The 22376-nt window shown below is 42.9% G+C and overlaps 1 protein-coding gene across 1 annotated transcript in view; it reads left to right on the top strand.

Moving 5' to 3' along the window:
• The window catches only part of LOC149787921 (cadherin EGF LAG seven-pass G-type receptor 2-like), an 80747-nt gene that overhangs the window by 31052 nt on the left and 27319 nt on the right, over nt 1-22376 (top strand). The window contains exon 3 of the mRNA XM_089974170.1: nt 19748-19912. Within this exon, the coding sequence (XP_089830296.1) occupies nt 19748-19912 (165 nt within the window). The remainder of the gene's footprint in view (nt 1-19747; nt 19913-22376) is intronic.

The following is a 22376-nucleotide window of genomic DNA, read 5'->3' as shown; positions in this document are numbered from 1 at the left end:
CCTTATCCTTTCCTCTTCATCCTCCTTCTCCTCCTTTATCTCTTTCATGACACCAGTTATTATGTCCTTTACTTTTCTTAAATTGTTGATCTCCATCTTTACTCGATGGGGACTATAGGAATAGTGGTCTTCATTGAGTCTCACTAACATCTGCTCCATCATTCCTAAATTGTCCAAAACGTCTTGTAATTTTTGCATTTTGTCAAGGTGGTTCGAAGCCATCTTCTTTGTAGAATGGTTTGAACGACGAATATTGTGGGTTCTTATACGAAACGCGCGGACGTGAAGGAAAACATCCCCCTAAAACATAAAATTGATCTTACCTAGATCATGACCAAACAACGCGCAGACGTGAAGGAAAACATCCCCTACTTTTCTCATTTCATATAATAAAACCCAAACTATACTCTCCACATACGCTAAGAAACAATAAAGAAACCCATAATCTACTATTCACACAAACTTACGTGAGCAGTTACAAACACACAAACACATACACTCGCACTATGAATAAAGAGTCAGTGTTTATATTCACACTACTCTACCTACACACACACACACACACACACACACACACACACACACACACACACACACACACGCACACACATTGGCAAATTGATTGTTATTTCTTTTCTAGAGTATTGGGTAGCCCTGAAAAGGGCTGTTGGTTTTTTTTTGAACTCCAGATGCACCTATCTAATGATGGCACCTTCCTGGCCTGGCGCCACACACGCATCTTCTTCCCCAGTCTCCTTTCACCTTTCTTCTTGGGAGTGCAGAGGCGGGATATGTGGCTTCAGAATCCCAATTTTCTGTCTCTGGGATTCTGAAATTTCTTCTCTCCTCCTCTTCTTTTTTCTTCTTTCCTCCTCCTCCTCTTTCATCCTTGCTTCTTCGACAATGGCCTCCGCGGCCAGTTCATTTAGTATGCGCCTGGCATATTCCAGATGCACATGAAGTTCCAACAGTTTCGCCAGTCTCGTGTTCATTCTGGTGTTGATCAATCAACAAGGGTAGCTGGACTGCCGAACGAGTTTCAATTTATACTAAAAGTGCGGACGTGAATGAAAACATCCCCCCTAAAAAACATAAAATTGATCTTACCTAGATCATGACCAAAAAAAAAAACAACGCGCGGACCTAAAAGAAACACTCACTCACTTTTTATGCTACCCATTCCTATTGTAAAGAATTTTCATTAATCACTTCAATAGACTATTCACATACGCAAAGCAATCCAATCTAACCCCAAATCTACACCTCAAACACCAAAAAAGACATCATTTTAATCTACTATCCTCACCAACGTACGTGAGCACTTACAAACACACAATCTTATACACAAACACATACCCTCACACTATAAAAAAGAGATAGTGTTTATATTCACACTACTCTACCTACACACATTGGCAAATTGATGGTTATTTCTTTTCTAGAGTATTGGGGTAGCCCTGAAAAGGGCTTTTTTTTGTTGTTTTTTTTTGTTTGCTATGGCAATCTTTTTTAGTTTCTAAGAATGCGATGTCCTCTGAGGATAGACTTTCTGGCGATAGGTCTGCTTCTTCGGAAAGAGAAGAAGAACTCTTTGGTGTCGATACGACAATCGACAAAGCCTCTGTCAGGTTCAGGTTGCTGCTGCTGCTATTGTTGTTGTTGTTGCTGCTGTTGCTGCTCTCTCTGAAGTCTGTACTTATCTGTCTCTGCTGTTGTTGTTGTTGTTGCTGCTGTTGCTGCTGTCTCTGAAGTCTGTACTTCTCTGTCCATTCTTCTTTCTCCCTGTTCACTTCTTCTCTGAAGAGCTCTTCTATCAGGTCTTCAGTGACTTTTAACATTCTCACATTCTCTATCTCTTCTGGCTTCGGTATCAGACTGTCTGACCCTATGCAAATTCACGTAGGCTTCGTTTAGCTTAGCTAGTTTGGAGCACATCTTCGTAGGAGGATGAGTCGACAATGGATGGTTAGACTGGAAACAACCCCGGTTCTTAAAGTCAAAGCGCGGACGTGAAGGAAAACATCCCCCACACGGTTTTCGGGTCGCAACGTTCAATGAGTGTCATGAGAGGGATAGTAAGAAATTAAAGAGCATCAATCAAACATTCTTATAGCCAAACAAAAGACAAAAGGCATTTTTTTTAAAACACATTTTTTATTCAAAAATCACTTAACACTAACCAACAACAACTCTAACATTTTTTAAACAATAATCCAACAATATAACATCAAACATTTAAAAAAAAAAATGACAAACATTTTTTTCAATTTACAGTCTACTTTAAACAGGGCTGACAACGTTGTGAATGAAATTGTGATTTCCACTGTTGGAAGTCATTAGGCCATTGATGGACACTACGTTTCCTAGCTTGAGACAAAAGATAAGCATAATGGTCACAAAACCATCGATCTACTTTCACATCGTTTCTAGAAGAAGAACGAGGATCAAAATGAGTCACTAAATGTTCTTAGGAATAGCCCAGACTGCGATGATGCAGAAAATACACACAATATTGTCCACACACCAAGGAATCTGTGCCTTGTAATTTCACATTATTGAATCGTGTGGTCTGAGCATATCTTCTCATAAAGTCGATGATATCGTCTTCCAAAGGTGGCAATCCATACGAATCGAAATATTCCACACATCCTTCTTGAGGAAAGTAAACGGCTACCCAGTGGGTTCCTGGGAGATGACTGTCGTCCGTGTTGATGACATAAGCTTGATGGTCTTGAGGATTGCGATGAGGGAGTTCATCTTTAGCACAGACGACGGGATTCCAAGAAGCCGTATACGAACTGTGGTTCAAAAGGTAATAAAGTTCCCATGTATCCATTTGTGTGTTTTTTTTTCTTCTTCACAGGTAATAATATGTCATCAATTCGATCCTGACTTTTGGCTTGAAAATGTCTGACAAATAACCGTTTCTTCGTTTCGTCTCCTCACTCTGATTCAGGAGAGCTTCGATACGATCGATCTCTTGAGTGGTTAATGGTGGACAAGAATGTTCACGCAAGTCTTTATACCACTGGTGCAACACGTCTTCGTCCGAGATGAGACTCCAAGCTTCGTCCAGATACTCGTCCAATTTTTCTTCTTGACTCAACATCAGGCATTTATCGTGTTGAATTTGACTGGGATGATCGTTTTGACATACATAGCAATTTTTCTTGATCAATTCCGTCATTTTTTCAGCCAAGTGTTTGGCAAAACAGCAGACTAAATGGGCTTCTTGTTCTGGCCATCTTGACTTCATCATGATCACTTCTTCTTCCACAGTCTCCTCACATTTCATGTCCAAAGTTTTTCCACTAGATAAAGAGGGATAACAGTCTTCCATGGCTTCTAGTAATCTAGAATGACTTCTCTCAAACTGTTGATTTCTATCGTATTGTCGAATTCTGCATACAGGAGGACGTTCAACGTTCGATTAGCAGGGTCTCGGATTGCAAACTGAAGTTCCACACGAATCTGTCCGGATTTTATAGGGTGGAAATGTCCCTCGTCGCTGCCTTGGTCTGGAGTGAAATCAAAACCCCACAAAGCATAGCCTCCTGCATAATCGTCGTACGTAATACCGTGACTGGTGTTGGTTCCTAACTGTCCCGTGGCTTCGTACAAGGACAAGTAATTGTTCTGGGTAAAGTTAGGCTCGAAGGGTCGGGTACACAAGGTCTTGCCATCGCGACTGACTTCAATCTTGGACACGCCAAAGTGTTGAAACTCAAAAGGATTTTCGTTGTGGACTCCATTGAAGGCTGAATTCCTGACGATACCAACGATCAAACGTTTGGGTAACTGGCCTTGGAACAGATGATCTTCGATCATGGATCGCTGTCCAGTGGGAATCGTGAACGTTTTCACTTCCACGCGTCGGATCGGATACTTGGCGGTCATTCTGCTCAACGTCTGACTGACGTCGTTTCCCACTTTAGGTAACACTTCCACGCGTCGCACGTGAAGTCGGGCTTCTTGAATGATAGTTTTGTATTCATTGGCATGGGCCATCAAATGGAAAGAGGCACTGCTACGATTCAGTCTCAGGCGGACATCCACGCCGTTCAGCAAATACTTTTCTTGTAACCACATGTCCAAATGCAAACGATCCATCAGTTCTAAACTTCGCCCTTGCAGAATTTTATTTCTACGTGCGTTAAACCCCACATTGTCAGTATTCCCTTCTTCTGTCAGGGCTGTGTCGTTAAACGTGTTTGCACCGGCCGTGTCAGGTTTCCATACCACGCAAGCATCCAGATGAGTATTCATGGCTTCTTTTCCGTACGTCAAGAGATTTTCCAGGTAGGCACGATACGGGTAAGTATCCATGCTGCTGCTGACCAGTTTGTTATTCAAGTACAAGTCCACTGAGCTGAACAAGGAATGCATGAAATTGTTGACGGGCGCTACTCTATCATTGGCTCCAGGATTGGTGTTGTCCGTTTTGATCACTTTGACTTTCAAATACAGGTAACTGCTATTCAGATCGATGTAATCTTCGGGCTGTCCTTTGATTTCAAACTCGATGGGAGCGGAATCCGTCAATGAGGAGACGGGATGAAATTCCACCCACTGGGATTCTTGCATCGTCATCATCGTGGGGGGCATGGCAAACAGATCAGTTCCGACTTGGAACAAGCGCAAGACTCTCGGTGCATCATTTGTTTTCTGTTTTTTTTTCAATAATCTAAAACGTCTAAGTCTCGGACGGTTCTTCTTTTCTTGGCCTTTCTCGCTTTAGACGTGTGAAGTCTGGTGAAAGGGTGTTTTCTTCGTCGTCTCTTTCTGCCTTGTCCTTGCTAAATGCCTGACTCGGTAGCGTGTAGGGCATTTATAGGTGTGTCTCGGCGGCCCAAAAGGTCTTTGCCCGTTTGCAGCAAGACATTTTTGCCTGCCCTCATGAAGGCTTCTTTAGGGTTTTGTTTGTCGATGATGACATTTTGAAGAAATTCTTTGCCTTGTGTCAGTGCCGCATCTTTCAAGGCGTGCAATCCGCGTGTCACCATCGATTTTAACACCGGGGCCACCGAACGAAAGGCCGATTTTAACATATCTCCTAAACCGTGTCCTCGCTGTCGTGCAACCCCTCGGTACACTGGATACATGACTTACGAGTCGTGAGAGAAACGTTTTCGAAAATGGAGTTTCACCGTGACTTTTCCTTTGGTGAATGGAATATCTTGTCCCAAATCTCCTTTTATAGCAATGTTGACTGTGTCCAAATAAGACTTGCTGACCGGCAAATAATGAGGATGTACAAATTCGCGGTGGACGTGGTAAGTGTTTCCACCTTCCTCGTCATTGGTCGTGGTACTGTCCACTTTGAAAGGAATGACACGCAGTAACGGTACGGAGGTGTGTCCCACCACGTTGTACTCCACCACATCGGAGTACACAAACATCAAATTCAGTCCTTGGTTCAGTTCTAACGGGGAACGAAAATACTGGGCAAAAGACTCGTTGTCGTAAATGACTGGTAATTCGTTTTTTCTTGTTCTACTTTCTTCCTCAGCTCCATGTTCCCGCCCAACACGTCAAACAATTCAGGACAAAATACAATGCACACGATTTTACTAGGCTCAAATTTCATCAAGAAACGAAGAGCTGCTTTGTGGTACTCCATCGTGACCTTTTTTTGGGCAAGCTCCAAAGCTTTCAGAAACACGGCATTAAACCTGGAGCTTATGGTGCTGACCAAATGTTGACCACTAAAATAATAGCCTGGGGGAATAAACAAGTTGTAGGTCCACGTTTGAGTTTGTTCATTATAGGTTTTATTGTCATATTTGACATTATTCAAGTACTTTTGCACTTGCTCGTCATGAACTTCCACCTTAAAAAAATTTTGATTTGGAAGGACATTGTGGACTTGGGTCGGGTAAATGATTTCCACTAAAGCCACTTCCCAATGGGCTTCGTGATCTAAGGGGATGGCCTGAGATAATTTGGCCGTGTAACAGCACAACGTGTTGTTGGGAAACACCTCCATGGAACTGTCACTGGGTAAGGTTAAGTAAAATTGGTTTTGGTGACTCATAATTCCAGAGTTCTGTGGCTGTTCGAGGGGTTACTGGACGTCAGAGGCGTGTCTCCGCCCAAAATGGGGTTCTGGTTGTGGTTGTTGTTGTTGTTGGACTGGTGACTGGCACTGGCACTGGACACAAGGTTCCCGTGGTTCCCGTTCGAAGAGAATTTCAGGGAGGGATTGGGAAGCAGGTAACCGATGCAACTGCTCAATAAAATCGTCCACAATTGTTTGTTTCCTTGTTGCAAACTCAAATTGGCAACGGCTGCCCCGATGACACAATACACCACGAAGATTTGGCAGAAAAAGACGATTTGCGTTTTAGGCACACGTTCTCCACACCACACCCACAAGGGTTGTTTTTGTAAATCTTGCACAGAAGAACTAGGTGAAGGAGGAGTGGTCGACGTAGCTGCGTCTGTGTGAAAGGGCATGATGGTCACTTCTTTTTATAGTCGATGACTTGCGAAGCGTCGATCCAAGAATCAAAACTGGGTGGATATCCTTTCCAACGCACTTTGACTTCTTTGACACGTCGTTTGCCTACTTTACGGGTTCTGCGTTCGAGAATGCTTTCGATGTCGTACACGTCGTCTTTTTGGTGACACGTTGTAACTCGGGCAAATAAAACGTTCCTTTGAGCACTTCTCCATTCATGTCTTCCAATTTATAGACGGCAGGATGACGGTCATGCACTCGTCCAGTGACGCGAAACAATTCGGTCGTCCAGTTAGGTAAGTAACCTTTGTCGAAAGTGCGTTTGGTTTTGCCAATGCGCACCCAATCTCCTACGGCCAAGTCTCCACTTTTCTTGGGGACAGCCCTCGTCGGGGACGTACCAAACAGGCGCTCAAACACCAACACTTCGTTGTCGGGAGTCACGTCTTGCGGGGCACGTCCAATGCTTCGATGGTAAGATTGGTTGTACGCTTGCACCAGGTGCGGTAAGATGTCGATGTACTTCAGAATGTGGTGATGCGTAAAATATTTCCACATGCGTTCTTTCAAAGTGCGTTGAAAACGTTCCACGATGCTGGCTTTGGTTTCGGGATTTTCGGTGGTAAAAAAATGAATGTCACGTTTCTTTAATTCTTTTTGGAAAGCTTGGTTCAGAAATTCGGTGCCTTTGTCCGTTTGCCATCGAAGAGGGTGAGGACCGCTTTGTTTCAACACCCGTTGCAGGGCTCGCACTAACTCGTTGCTCGATTTGGAAGTCAAGGGCACGACCCAGGCAAATTTGGAAAAGACGTCGATGACACAAAACAAATATTTGTAGCCACGATTGTAGCTGGCCAAATGAGAAACATCGGCTAAATCGGCTTGCCATTGATGATCGATGCCTTCCGCTCGGGTGCGACTTCTGGAAAACTTGCGTCGAATGGGTTTGTGTAAAGTGTAGGTAGCTTGTTCTTGTAACCATCGTTGCACTTGAGGTAAACGGAGACTTTTCAATCGAGTTTTGGCAGCACGATACAATTTTTGAACTCCTGCGTAACCTGCAGGATGAGAGGGATCGTAGTAAATACTGGCTAAGACTTTTTCCATTTTTATTTTTTTTGTGTTGGTTGGTGTGTTAATAAGTCACCCACTCTTCGGTGATGCTACTTTGGGTGGGTCGAAAGGGTGGTTTAGAAACGGATTTACGTGTCCGATGGGCTACGGGAGTAGAAGTCGAAGGTAGTGATGGTGGAGGTGGCAATGGAATGGCTTTGGTTTTCATTTCTTTTTTCACTTCTGGTTTCCCTTCTTTCTTTTTCACTTCTGTCGAAGGAGGAGTGGACATCATCTTTTTAACCCAAGCTTTCATTTCTTCTCGTTGGGGTGTGGGGGACGGGGTCAACAAGGATGCTGCAATCTTACTCGAAATAGGAGCTGCTGACGGTGTTTGAAACACTTCTCGCATCTCTTCTTCCTCAGGCCTTCGTGGGGTAGCATCTCTGGTGACCCCTGGGGACGGTAGTAGTGGTGGTGGTGGTGGTGGTGGTAATGATGATGGTGCTGGACTTTTCATCAAGGTCTTAAAATCTTTCAGAGTGGGTAGAGCTGTTTCGTCTAAAGCTTTCTGGTGAAAGAGTTGCAGTCGTTGCAAGAGTTGACCGTACTTTTGCGATTTTTCTGTTTCGGATAAATCTTGGCGATCCATCAAGGACTACAATTCGTGTTGTAACTGGGACATCTCGCTCAAATTAGGATTGGGAGGTAAATGCGGGGTGCGTTGTTCTTGCCACCGATGGCATTCTATCCGTCGCTTGTAAGGCACTAAAGCTAGTTTTCGTCCTTCCATGGGGTTGTCAGGGGTCAATTCTGAGATCTTGGGACTTCAGAGGGCCTTTTCATCTTGCTCCCACCAGTCCTCCCAACATGGTTCCCAAGACTCCTTTCAGTATGGGGCCTAACAATAGCGGTAAAATGCCTCCACGTTGAACCAACATCTTCTTCTTTTGACGAATGGGAATTTTCTTTTGAACCATTTGGCGAAGAACGTGACGATGCTTGCTTAAGCATTGTTTCTGGTGTTTGGAGAAAGGGATCGTGCCTTTCAGGACGTTCAAACAACATTCGCACACGGTGTTGATGACCTCTTTGGAGGCCGATTGAATGAGTTTTTTTCGTAAAGGTGGAGAAGCTTTGGACAGGACAGATAACATGTCCCCATGTTTGACTAAACGTGGTGGTAGTCCTTTCCTTTTCTTTCCTTGGGGTTTTCTGGAGGGTGACATCTTTGAGTCTTCAGGAGCACCAAAAAAAAAACACTGATACCCCCCGACTTGGTCACAGGTCTTTTTTATACTGGAACGCGTCGCCACTGATTGTCTTTACGTCGTATCAGTTTCAGGGCAGGCATGACACGTCGTGGAGTGGTACGCAACGGACTAAATCGAGCCAGTTCTTGCTTGGACAAATCCAGTAAACTTTGTAACATGCCCGATCTTTCTTGGACTTTGATTTTGGGAGAAGGTACTTTGTGAGCAGCAGCCACTGCCACTAAATTGGAGGGTCCTGCCACTGGGGAAGTTCTTTTTGGGGTCATCAACGGAGAAGTTCTTGGTGTGATCAACGTCTCCAAGTACTCTTCAGTTCTTGGTGTCATCAACGGAGAAGTGGATGAACGTGAGGCTGCCGGAGATGTAGTCACTACCGTGGCAGGTCGTGGTTTGCGAGTGTAAGGTTGCGTCCTGGCCGAAGAAGTGCCTCTCTTGCGACTAGTTTTCTTCTGTGGACTTTTCTTTTTCTGGGGACTTTTTCTCTGTTTCTTTTTCTGGGGGCTTCTTTTCTTTTTCCGGGGTGGTGTCTGGTAAGAGGAGGGTCCCGCCACTGGAGAAGTTTTTCTTCTTGAGGACCTGGTCTTTTTCTTTTTCTTCTTGGGGCTTCGTTGGACTTTTTTCTTTGGGATAACTTTGGGGGCATTAGGATCCCATCTTAAGAGTGAGCGAATGATGACCCCTCCTAAAGTACCGCTCCCTCCAGGTTTCAAAATGATTTGTATTTTGGTTTGAGTGTCGATGCGGGGATCGGCCAGTTGGACCAAAGCGACTTTGTTTCGATCGAAAAAGCGTTGGGTTTGATGAGGAATCTGAATGATTCCTTGGAGTATTTTGACGTGCCGTCACCGTGAACCATCGTAAGACTTCTTTGAGACTAGCTTCTAAGACACGAGCTCGTATTTGTGGATTTTTTCTCGACTGATGCCATACAAGGCACGAATCAATTTGACGGGAAGATGCGACTAAAGGGACGTCATGTTCACACTGTGTGAGACAGACGAAAAGGGTCTGAGGTTTTTATAGATTTTTTATGTGGAGTGAAATTAAGTCGAGGACGGAGACGTGTACAGGACAGGCCCTCCGTCTTGGCACCAGTAGTGAAACAAGTGGATACGAAATCGCCAATCTTCGGGGGTTGTCGGTTTCAAATCGACGAGTAAATAGGCGTGTGGCGTTTGAGTGGCATCGTCGTACGCCTGAGTCAGCCAAGACGTTCCTAACTGTTTGGCTAAGACTTGCACTTGCGATTTATCTCGAGGGCTTTTAAACAAGACCACGTGATGCGCATTGAGACTGATGGTACGATGGGCTTTACTTTGTTGAAACAAATTTTGGGTGATGTAAACGACAATGGCATTACGGTGATGCCCTTTGCGCGTGAACCACAGTTTAATTTCTTCTTCGTCTTCTCCTAACATGTCGTCAAAAATGACCAAATGGGTTTGACGGGAGTCAGAGACGATGCCGTCGTCTTCTTTAGGAATGCCTTCCACAAACACGATGGAATCGCCTTGACTTTCTCGCAAGAGGCTGTACGCCGATTGCCACTCTTTGTGACACCACACGATCCGCTGAGGAGGTCGATCGATCAAATGATGTTTATGTTCGATCAAACGTTTGACGAATTCGGTTTTGCCTGAACCGCTAGGTCCAGCAATGAGCATGTTAAAGGGATGGCGAAGATACAAAGCCTCCCAACTGGTACGATCTAAGTGTTCGTCGATGACTTTGACAGTAGAGGAAGAGGGAGCAGAGACAGCAGAGATAGCCATAGTTTCTGGAATGTCACTTGTGACACAAAAAAACAAACAAGACAAGAGTTTATATACTTTTTTCAGAACACGTTTATTGAATGTCTTCAAACATGAATACGAAAGACAAAAATACATAAAAGCCAAAGGCTTAAGTACAAGAATAAAAGGCACATGATAACCATTAACATAAAATAAAAACAAGTGTCTGTACAACAACATGTTTTGGATAATGTTCTAACCAGTTCTATAGTAAGGGGTAAGGTCACACAAGTGTCCTCTCGAAAGGGTCTTTCAGGCCTGTCCACGACAGTCCCGTCCTGGGTGACGGGTTCTTCTGGCACCGTCACTAACACGGGTTGAAAAGTAACTTTTTTCCTTGAACAACTCTCGTGCATACTGGGCCACTTCTTGGGTCCAAGCCTCAAAATCCTATTCTTTCCAGGCACGGACATCTGTCCAATGGGGATGTAAGTCACAAGCTACACACACATCGTCATACACGTCTTGGGTAGCGTAAAGTTGACGAATCTTGTTTTCCTGTTGAGGTCGAGAAGTATCCAAATGAAAACGCAAGGCTTTGAACAAAAGAAGTTTTTCGTGACCATTTAAGGCCATGGGGGATGTGGTAAGTACTGATCATAAAGAGTCCACAAAGAATCGGCTGGTAAACGAAATCCCAGAAAACAAGTCACTAAGACACACACCACTTGTCGACCCCAATTGAATGGATACAGTTCTTGTAATAATCGATGGTAATGATCCACGGTTTGAATATGGTCATTGAGTTCCTTCGACGGAATCTGTTGGATTACATGTGATAAAAACCTCGGCATGACAGCCTGTCTTTATATTCTCTTTTTTTCGGATGCAATGCACGTACTTTCTAGCCAGACATCTTCGTTCTCCAGTAGGAAATTTAAATGCTCCAAACTGTAACCTAAACTTCAAACTTCGCTTAGGAGTTTCCTCTTCCGTTAAGTAGATTCCACGTAAAATATGTTGGTAATCCTTTAACTTGTCTTCCTCAATGCGTTGCACTAGGTGAATCTCGAAGTAACCAAAATGATGAACATGTCGATCATTGGCGACCTCAAAATTTTGAACAATGTCTGACCACTGAAACAATTTCTGACGAATCAGTTCTTTTATACCATTCAGGTACCAGTGGTTAAAGATCTGGTGACGTAACGGATGCAATTGTTCTTTACGTTTGACTTGTATTTTCACCAGCTCTCGGTAAATCCTTTCTCTCAACTCCTCAGGCAAGCCCAAAATGTTCTCTTGTAAAGTATCCATAAGTATATATACTGTTTTTGGAATCCTTGGGTGGTGGCCAATAGCCTCGTTTACCTTTGTGCCTGATGTAATATCCACTCATAATCAGTCTTCTTATACTTTGGAACAGAGCATAATTTAAAAACGGTTCAATAACTTTGCGTTTGCGTTTCACTTGTATTTTGATCAGTTCTCGGTAAATGCGTTCTCTCAACTCCACAGGCAAGGCACGAATTTCTCTAGCAAAGTATCCATGAATAGGTCATACTAAATCCTCTTTTGTCTGACACAAGAAATGTACTGTTTGCACAGACATGGTTTTAATTTATTGTCGAATCTAAATCGTTTCATCACTAATCTACACATTAAAATTCGTTCAGAAGTTTCCTCTTTCACTAAGTTGACATTGCGTAAAAGATGTTGGTAATTCGTTAACTCTTCCTCTGGAATTGGATGCAGTACGTTTACGATGTAGTAAATAGAATCATCCATACCAAACCAATTCTTTTTATAACCAGGAGGTCGTTGATCAATGTCTGTCCAATGGAACAGTTTCAACTCAATCAGTCCTTGTATAGCATTCAGGTACCAGTGGTTCAAACACCGGTGACGTAACGGATGCAATTGTTCTTTACGTTTCATTTGTATTTTCACCAGCTCTCAGTAAATGCGTTCTCTCAACTCCACAGGCAAAGCACGAATGTTCTCTTGTAAAGTATCCATGAACAGATTATGGTAAGTTACTTCAATGTCTCGGTCCCACTAAGGGTAAGTAATGACAATTCGGTGACCATCGAGCATGTTCTACGTAGGCCGAATCTCGCGGTTCCCAGTAATGATGTGACACACCGCAACTGAAGCACTTGACTTTATCTCCTTCGCCCAAGTAGAAAAATCCGGCTCTGGCTAATTCTTCGGGGGTCGGTCCTCCCAGATACTTAGGCCATTTTCCTTTAAACGATTGAAGACGATTTTCAAAGTCGCAGTATTCCGACAAACGCACAGGAAACGAATATTCGTCTTTCACAGGTTCGTTTCGATGAGGGTTGGGTGACATGAACAGGAGTTTGCTCAGGGCTGGATGACATCCGTAGGGGGGTAGACGTGAAGGTGAACATTCCCCTTTAAAACGAAACCCAGTAAAATGTCCAAGAGGACGAGCGGCATCACTTTCGCATCTCTCAGGTTTGACACGCACAGCATCCCTTTCCATGATAGGGGTAGTGAGAACAAAGTTCCCATGATGCTTTACGGCATCGCTAAGGTCACAGCGTACAGCATCGTACCCATCGCAAGGCTCACAATCGCATTCCACTTCAGAAGCCTTACACTTGAATTGTGCCTTTCTAAACAACTTGTTATGTGTTTCTCTGAAAGTATTCATCTTGTTCGCTCGGTCTTGGTAGTCCCAATGAACTATCGATCTTGCCTAGGGTTCCTTTTTACATACAGACCAATACCGACGTGTCCATACGGTAAGGTGAAATGATTGGGAAGTCGCACTTGCTTCTGGTACACGATTTGATAGACTTTTTACAAAAGCCAACTAACGATGTGATGAGTGGGTAAACGTACAATCTTGTTCGGTTGATAGGTGGTCACTTTAAAGTTTCCATCCTCTCCGGATTGCAAGGCTTCTTTCAATACCCCAAAATTGACCACACGACTGGTACGATAATTCAGAATCAGTCCTTTCACTTTGCACTGCGTGTGCACTTCTCCTTGTTTGTCCCGGTATTCGTAGCCGTAATTTTTGGGACCGCCACTGACGAAACTTAGAATCTTGTCGTCGGGATGCTCGTCTGTCCAGGCTCCTAAACGGTCTCCTTCGATGTCAGGGTGCTGTTGACTCGGGTGATGGATGTAAATGCAACTGTCCGTGTCAAAGTACAGGACGCGTTCTCCTAACAGTTCTAAAGCTTCGTACAATTTTAAGCGAGCATGAGCTGTCACGTAAGCCGCAATGATGACATTTCCAAAAGGGTCGTCTTGTACAAAGTCTAGATCTTCTTCGTAATTGACCAAGATCAAATCCTCGCGAACGACGTCCACGTGTTTCATGTATTTGGTTTTGTCGTGAATCATCTGGAAGTAGCGGGAAGGTTCGGTCAAATATTCCGTCTTGGGTAAACACGGTCGTTGTGCCATTTTACCCCACAAGCAATTTAACATCACTTTGGCAAACGATCGCCTGCCTTCGTTTTTCTCGATGTGGTCTAAAGTGATGCCTTCTTGTTCATAGTATTTCTCTTTGAATTGTATTTGGTCTTCGGGAGTGTGACACCAGGAAGGATAGCCGCTGGCTTCTTGTTTCAGTTTCAAAAAGGCATCCACGTAGTCGGCGAAAATGCCTTTCTGACTGGGATCACCCTTGTGGTATTGTTGTGTCTTGGGAAAGTGGCAAATTTCGTACACTTCTAACAGTTGGTATCCCATGTCCATAGCTTTGAACAATTCTACGCTGACCCAGGTTCCCGTCAAGGCACGTTCTTCCTGGGTGTGCTGACAAGGTTGGTCTTGGTTGCACGTTTCGGCACAAGTACGGCACAATGGAAACATCAGTTTGCCTTGACAATGGTGAGGTAAGACGGGATGGTATAGGTTCGTTGGAGGCAAAACTTTACACTTGATCAAGCCTTCGTATTGTCGAATGTTTTTCAGGTCGATGTGTTCCGTTAACAATTGCGGGTGCCCTACAGGAAAGCGACAATATTTGCACACGTAGGGATACAGCGAACACACGTCCAAGTATTTGATTTCTTCTCCTTTCTCTTCGTCGGCTTGGTACAGCAAACAGGTGGCATTGGTCCTTCCTCCGTACAAACTATCCCTCGGGTTCAGCGGGTCCATGAACTGGTAACTTTCCACGAGGCGTTTAAACTCGGGATCGGTTTTCATACGGTGATCGTACTCGTGTTCCCACATTTCCACCACTTGGTATCCTTCCTGTTCCAACTTTAGGCGCCGCTGACAAGGGTCCTGGTACAAGTCTTCCATGGTTCGTTGTAAAAACTGATTTTTAGTACTACGATCAGGGTAACAGACGGGACATCCGTGAAATAAGCAACCGTTAAACTCGTACACGATCTTGGGGTTTTCTAAGTCCCAGCCATCTACCGAATACGTTCCGATGGACTTTTCACCCCCTCCGTTGCGGGCATGCTGAATCCACTTGTCTTCCTTGTCGCACAAGTAATGTAACCAACGTAGGGCTTTGACCGAGTATTGACGTTTGACATAGTTGGTCGTTTGAGGGCTGATGACAGCCACGGTGTTTTCAGGCATGAATCGTTGTCGATACACTAAGGAACACGCTTTGGCAATGGTGCAAGCTTCTTTCAAAGGATCGACCCCTCCGTGTTCCATGAACAGTTCTCGAAATTTTCTACAGTAACGTCGTAAAATGTCCACGTCGGAACGACAATACTTTAACATTTCTTCCTGAAAGTCGAAAGGGTCGGAGGCGTGAGCCTGGTACCAAGCGTAGAAAGCTTCTCGTTGTTCGGTACGCATGTTGTCGGGGTCGTAATAGTGAGCCTCAGGTAAATGGGGTAGAACGGCGTGTTGATTGGCTTCCGTATTGAAAAAGTGTGGAAAGTACCCTTTAGCCATTTCTGTCATTCCAAACGTTTTAGGCATTCGGCTCAAAGGCATGGCCAAGTAACTCATCGAATCCTTAAACTGTACTTGTCCCACTTGCATGAAAATGATTTTGGCTCCGTTCAAAGTCACTTTAGGACGCTCGGTGCCTTGTTCCGTATAGTATCTGAGAAGAAACTGTCCATCGTATCCGGAGAAATTGTGAGCCATCACCGTGGCATGACGATGACAATCTCCGTAACGTTCGATGTCCTCTTGGCTCCACGTCTTGTCGACGGGGTCTAAGACCCATTGGGCAAAATCGGCTAACGTGTTCGGTCCCCGAAATATTTTTTCACGCCCTCCGGGAATCTTGCTGCAGTGAGGGCAATGACTGAAGATAGGTTCTTGAATGCACTTCTCGCACGCTCGATGAGCCACGCAGGAATGTGAATACCGGTCTCTTGCATGCATTCAAAATCAAAAAAGATGAAATTGCCTTTCTTCTTGTGACCGTCCTCTTTCTCTGGTGGAGGTTGGTATTTTTGCACGTAGCATTGGTGTTCCAAGTCCACGATGTGGTGACAAATGTGACATTTTTTCTTTCCTCGACATACGTGTGCCTTGGCATTATTGGTAAGTATGCCTTGTCCACACGTAGGGCACAATCTCAGGAGTTGACAAGCACATTTCTTCTGTGAACCTTTCGTCTTCAAATGTTGTTGGTAACAGACAGGGATGACAAACGTGCGCAGACAAGTTGAACAAGGCACTGGTCCTTCTCTCAGACAGGGTGGAGAGGCCAAACATCCTGGGCATTTCGATCCACAATGTTTGTGTTGCTCTCGATTATTATAACCACGGTCACATTTCTCACAATAATAAATATATCCCAAGAATCCGGTGATACTGGTAATGGTATCGAAATGGTCATCGTGATAATAAACATGAATGTATTTTCCGTCCTTAAAATCTTGGTCTCGAAACAACAGAGGCCCGCGCACTTCTTGAGGGTGCACTTTCAAGGTGTATCGTGGAGCTAGGACATCTCAGAAATGCCACAGGGTGTGTCTTTGGACAGTCCGGCTTGTTGTAACAGGAGTTCTGCTTCATTTCGTTGTTTGGCTCGATCGGATCGTTGAATAGTTTTCCAGGTTCTTTTCCATTCTACCGTGTCGTTCTTATTGGCATAGGTTCGTCCCACCACGATGGCACGGGCTAAACACATCTGGTCTTGAGGGTTGTTAATTCGGACGAGACTTGTTTTGGTGTTGCGAAGGTCGTCCACCAATAACATCTTTTTACGTCCAGTCCCTTGAGGAGGAGAGACGTGGGTCATGTCCAGTGTGGCTTTTCCATCGGTGATGTCAAACTGGTCATTAGATTGTTGTACGTGTTGAATCTTGTCCATGACATTGGAAGCGGTCAATTCTACAAGGGTGCTAAACTCGATCCAAACAGGGGATTTCAAACCGTCGTGTTGTATGGAAAGTCTCAAGCGATCGTCTTCTTTGGGTTGACATTGTCGCTTGAGTGCGGTGAGCAAAGAATCCCACACCCCAGTGATGAACACTTTTGCTTTCTCTAACGGCACTTCAGCCTTGAAATCTTTAAACTTCACCGTGTATTTGTAAGCCGTGGTTCTAAATTTTCTAGAGGAGCGCTTTTCCGTCTCTCGAATGAAATAGTACTTTTCAGGGTTGACTAAGGGTGACGAACTTGGTTTAGAGGGTTCAAATTCTGGTTCACTCATCTCCTCTTCAAAATCACTGGCATGAATTTGTGCCAAGACTTCAGCTCTGGTACGAGGCGATAGATCACGTTTCTGCCTCTTACTTTCTTCTTCTTCTTTCTTCTCGAATGAATAGGATCGTTTCATCTTGAGTGCAAAACGTCAAATGACTCAAGTTTAAACACCATAGACTAATTTATAGTCATGGCAGACCAGCGTATATAAAAGGGTGTGTGTCTTGTCCTTTCACTATTCATTTCACTCTCAAACCGAGTACAACGATGGAAGAGACTAGCCAAATCGAACGTTTCATCAGAGCTTTGCGAGGGGTCATTAGAAAATTCTCTTCAGACCAGCCGACGGACTACTCTCCTTCCTTTCGAGATAAAAGTCAAGATACTTGCTATATCTGTCAGAAGAAAGGGCATTGGTCTTCAGAGTGTCCAGACCGTCAAAAAAGAAAAAAAAGGGGCTAAAAAAGACAAAAGTCAAGATACCTGTTGTTATTGTCAAGAAAAAGGACATTGGTCTCCAGATTGCCCAAAAAAGAAACAAGAGGAGTCAGAAGAAAAGAGGAATTCTTCAGAAGAAGAGAGGGATTCTTCAGAGGAAGAGAGGGATTCTTCAGAGGAAGAAGAGGAAGAAAGAAGACAATTCTATTTACAAGAGGCAAAGAAACAGGAGAAGAAAAGAAGAAGGGAAAAAAATGAGGAAAAGACGGTGAAGAGATTAAAAAAACAGAGAGACTAAACAAGGAGAAAGAAGAAGTCAATGAACTTTTAATTAAAGTGTTGTGTTGTGAATTGTGAATTGGATTGTAACAATGGATAAAAGAATAAATTAATTATATAAGGTAAGTGTCTTTGAGTTTTGATTTTAAAATAAGAACGTACACTCACGCACTCATATAAAAACACGTACTATAGGGGGTAAAATGTTTTTTTTTTTTTTTTTGAGTTATTGGCAAATTGAAAGGCTATCTCTTTTCGAGAAATGTGGGTGGCCCTGAAAAGGGCCTTTTTTTTTGGTGCAGGGGTGAGTTCAAGCAAATAACTTTAACTGCCTTAAGCCTTTGCCACGGCCAAGGCCTACTTCTGGACTGCGTACTGTTGATGATGATTGGGTTGAAATCACTAAGGGTGGTACGGTAGGCTTAGTCACAGGGTTGACGTGTTTAGCTCGGGAAGGTCGTATTCTCTTCGGTCGTAATAAAGAAGTCTGATACATTTGTTTCAGACTTCTTAACTCCGCTAAAATGTCCAACAGTACCGTGACCGTTTGATTTTCACCCTCTTGTTTCTTTGCTGCTACTTCTTCTTGCTGTTGTTGCTGTTGTTTTTTTTACCTCTTCTTCATGCTGCTGCTGTAGGAGAAAAGCTTGTTCCGCTTCTTTTTGTCTTTTTATAAATTTCTCCAATTCTTCTTTCTGTCTCTGTCTAAAATTCTCCACTTGCGGTAAGGAAGAAGGTAACGAAGGTTCCGGAACAAATTCTTGCGAGGTAAGAAAATCCACAAAATCCCAGTTCACCTCTTCTGAAAGTAAGTCCGGGTTCCCTTGGGAGGTCTCCCTTGCTGGTGCACCCCAATGGATCGTTTTCTGAGTTTCCGTCATGTTGAATCACTGTCGCATAGATTGACTGTACACAACCGCTAGCGAATCTATTTAGACTACGTGACGTCACAGACTGCTCTCTTCGGATTGGATGCGGGCTGACTGAATTTTGTAACGCGTGTTCGGATTGGTGAATGAACTCAATCCGTTTCAATCCTTCCTCTACCTATAAATAAGCGCAGTTCACTGCATTGATTCACCTGTTCTCGTCGCTTCAAGATGTGGACCACAGTCGGATCATCCACCCTTGTGTCTTCAGTGATGTTTAGGACGGACATGCTCATGTATGTCCGGTCCAAGTGGACCGTTGTCGACAAGTCAGACACCAGTCTGTGGATACGAAGAGTGTACGTAGAAAGACAAGGTTGCCTCAAGAGGACACTGATTTATGGCCCTCGAGTAAGACGCAGCTTGAGGACAAGAAGATGCCGCAGATGCCCTTTATGTTAATGGATACATTAACATAAACCCAAAGGCCATTTTCAGGGCCACCCACATTTCTCGAAAAGAGAATGACTTTCAATTGCCTACCCCTTTTTTAAAAACAATTTTTTAAATTTTTTTTTAAAATAGGGTCCCGATCCTGTTCCATTTCCCCTAGTCCCTAAACAGTCCCACGATCAATTCCCCATGTTCAATTTCCCTTGTCGCTAGACAGACCCACGATTTATTCCCATGTTAATTTCCCTTGTCGCTAGACAGACCCACGATTTATTCCCATGTTAAATTCCCCTTGTCGCTAGAGTGACCCACGATTTTTCCCCATGTTAAATTTCCCTTGTCGCTAGAGTGACCCGGGGGGGGGGGGTCTGTAATGCTAATTCCCATTGTCGCTAGGGTGACCCACTTCACTACTCCTGTTGTATGTTTTGTAGACTTTTGTTTCTGTGTATGTTCGTAATTTAACGTACGACCTTCAACAAAGATTTTTATGCACCTGATAAGTAGTGACAACTGCTGGTTCTTACGAGTGTAAAGAATTGATTTTGTGTATTCGTATTTTCACAGGCACGAGAGTATCTACAGCTGGCACCCTGAGCTACAATACGATGCCATCGTATACGCTGGTAATACAAGCAACGCGAACTGACGTCTCGCCCAGTCTGACGGCAACCGGAACGCTGACGGTCAGTTTGATAAAGAACACTGCCCCTACGTTTACGAACCTGCCAGGTGCGTACCCACAGATGTGATAATATAGGATTTGTTCGTTTTGGTGGATGGGTGTTTTATGCAACAGCAACACTTTAAAGATTATATTGTGCCAAAACAAGTGGATGCAGAGAGAGAGAGAGAGAGAGAGAGAGAGAGTATAATACTAACAAATATAGAAGAAGCGAGAATTTTTAAGTTACGGCTTTTACAACGCTCCAAAAGCATTTACTGCAGAAAGCGCTTTTCTGCCATTCATACGACATCATATGACTCCCAAAATTTACAACAAAAAACACGTTACTGATAATATCCACACTAACTTTAAATAGAGACGAAGCTGTAATAAAGACGAAAAATCGCATGCACGCATTTTTTTCAGACACTGGATGTTTCTTTGATATGGTGATTCAGTACGTCGCAGAATGTATATTGATGTCCAGTTTAATGATTGTAAAAGCAACATCGTACAAAAAACTCACCTAAGCAGCAAAAGTGTTCATAATCACTGAATTTGTTTATATTAGGTCACAGTGGCCCATGTTTATATCGTGGTTTAGTACAACTCGTGATGAGTGCACATATCAAGTATCATGACTATGCAAGCAACAGTGGTAGAGAAATCCAGTTAAACATAAAAGGTATATAATCTAATTATTACCTGAAAAGTTGGTCCAGGTAACCTAATTTTGGTAAAAATGTGAAGTCCGCTTCAAGAAAGAATTTTGTGGTAAGTTTCACGAATGCGCAAGCAATTGTCATATAAACTGACCTAAACATTAAAGAAGTACATCATTATTGGAGTATGACAAGTACGTCACAACAACCAACCATGTATTTCATGGTTTAGTGTCATTAGACTGAATATATATACCTTTTTTCTTATTGGTACAAACAACACTGCTCGGGAAGCTGAAGTAAGCGTAAAATGTGTCATGCAGGTAAACAATAGGTTAAAGTGACACACATTTTGATATGGTGGTATAGTATTCCTAAAGATGGATTCAGATTTCTGTTTTTATGACTTTTCAGCAACATTAGTCCAGAAACTGACATAACCGTAGTGTAAATCACCGAAGCTTGAAAGCAGACCAGATTCACGTATTTTTTTATATAATGGTATAGTGCTCATCAAGAAGCGTGTGTATATCTGTTTTCATGTTTTCTAGAAGAAATGTGTTTCAGAAACTGACATACACTTATAACGTGTACATGATAGCTGGAGTAGGTTACAGTGACCTACTTTTAGTATAGTGTTGCATGATGATACATGCTTATATCTACTTTCATGACTTAACAAGAAATAGTTTTGCAGAAACTAACCCAAACATAAAAATGGTAGATGATAGATGATAACTGAGTGTGAAATGCAGGTCACATTTATCTACTTTTGACATTTTGGTGTATTATTCTAGTACTCCACAGGATGGTTGTATATGTATAAAGTTTTATGATGTGTATATGCAATGGTGTCTGAGAAACTGGCTAAATACAAAGGTGTGTATTCTTACCGATACTAATTCGACTCAAGGGCTGTAACATAAACACTGATGAACTTGCATGAAGGCGAGCTAAACTCAGGTGACATAAATGAGCTGCGATGCGGACGGCTACAAAACAGTCATATCTTTTAAACATATATATATATATATATATATATATATATATATATATATATATATACATTGTAATTAATATATTGAATACCTTATTGTATAATGGTGTATAAAAGGACAATTATCTGATATTTTGTCCAGACAATACGCTTTATTTCCACCATGGCGGATTGCGCTTTTTCATTTGCTCAGCTGAAAAAGGCTATATTGTTCACGATCTTAAATTTCATTTTTTCAACTCTTATGAGTACAAGAATTTCTAGAACCATCATGAAAGTAAATATGGTTCAAATGTCTTCCTTACAGCGATAATCAAGTCCATCATATGTTCAAGAAACTAGTCCACTACTGAGTGATTGTGTGATTTGGATTTTGAACGTATCTTTAACAATTTTTCAGTCATATCGCTACGATGTCTGCAGTGTGACAGTTTATAGTGATGTCTAGCACTGGGGCATCATGCCGCAGACATGTAGCATGATATCCCACCCATTCACATTATCCTGAAACCAGGCCGACCAGTCCTAACTGCTTTAAATTTATTCACTAGAGATGATACTTTTTCAGAAAATTGTTTGACCTTGACTGTTAGTTTCATAAACACCAGGTGTTGATCTAAATTTTGACCTTGATTCAAAATTAGTAAACAAAGTTCTATTTTATTTTAAAATGATTCATTGTTTCCAAGGTCATGATGGGCCTACATGGTTTAAGATGTAAACAGCTTTTTCTATTTTTTTTTCACTTTAGAGAAAATGATTGGTCTAATCAAGGCCATGTTCTGTGAACGTGATATAAACATGATAACGTGACTCTCCCTTTGATTTCGCAATTCTGTTTTTTTTTCACAACTACGAATTTGTTAGTTT

This window comes from Sinohyriopsis cumingii, chromosome 11, assembly GCF_028554795.1.
Source record: "Sinohyriopsis cumingii isolate HCF-2022 chromosome 11, ASM2855479v2, whole genome shotgun sequence".
NCBI lineage: Eukaryota > Metazoa > Mollusca > Bivalvia > Unionida > Unionidae > Sinohyriopsis > Sinohyriopsis cumingii.
The sequence above is the reverse complement of the archived record's forward strand: the minus strand, read 5'-3'. Positions and strand labels throughout refer to the sequence as shown.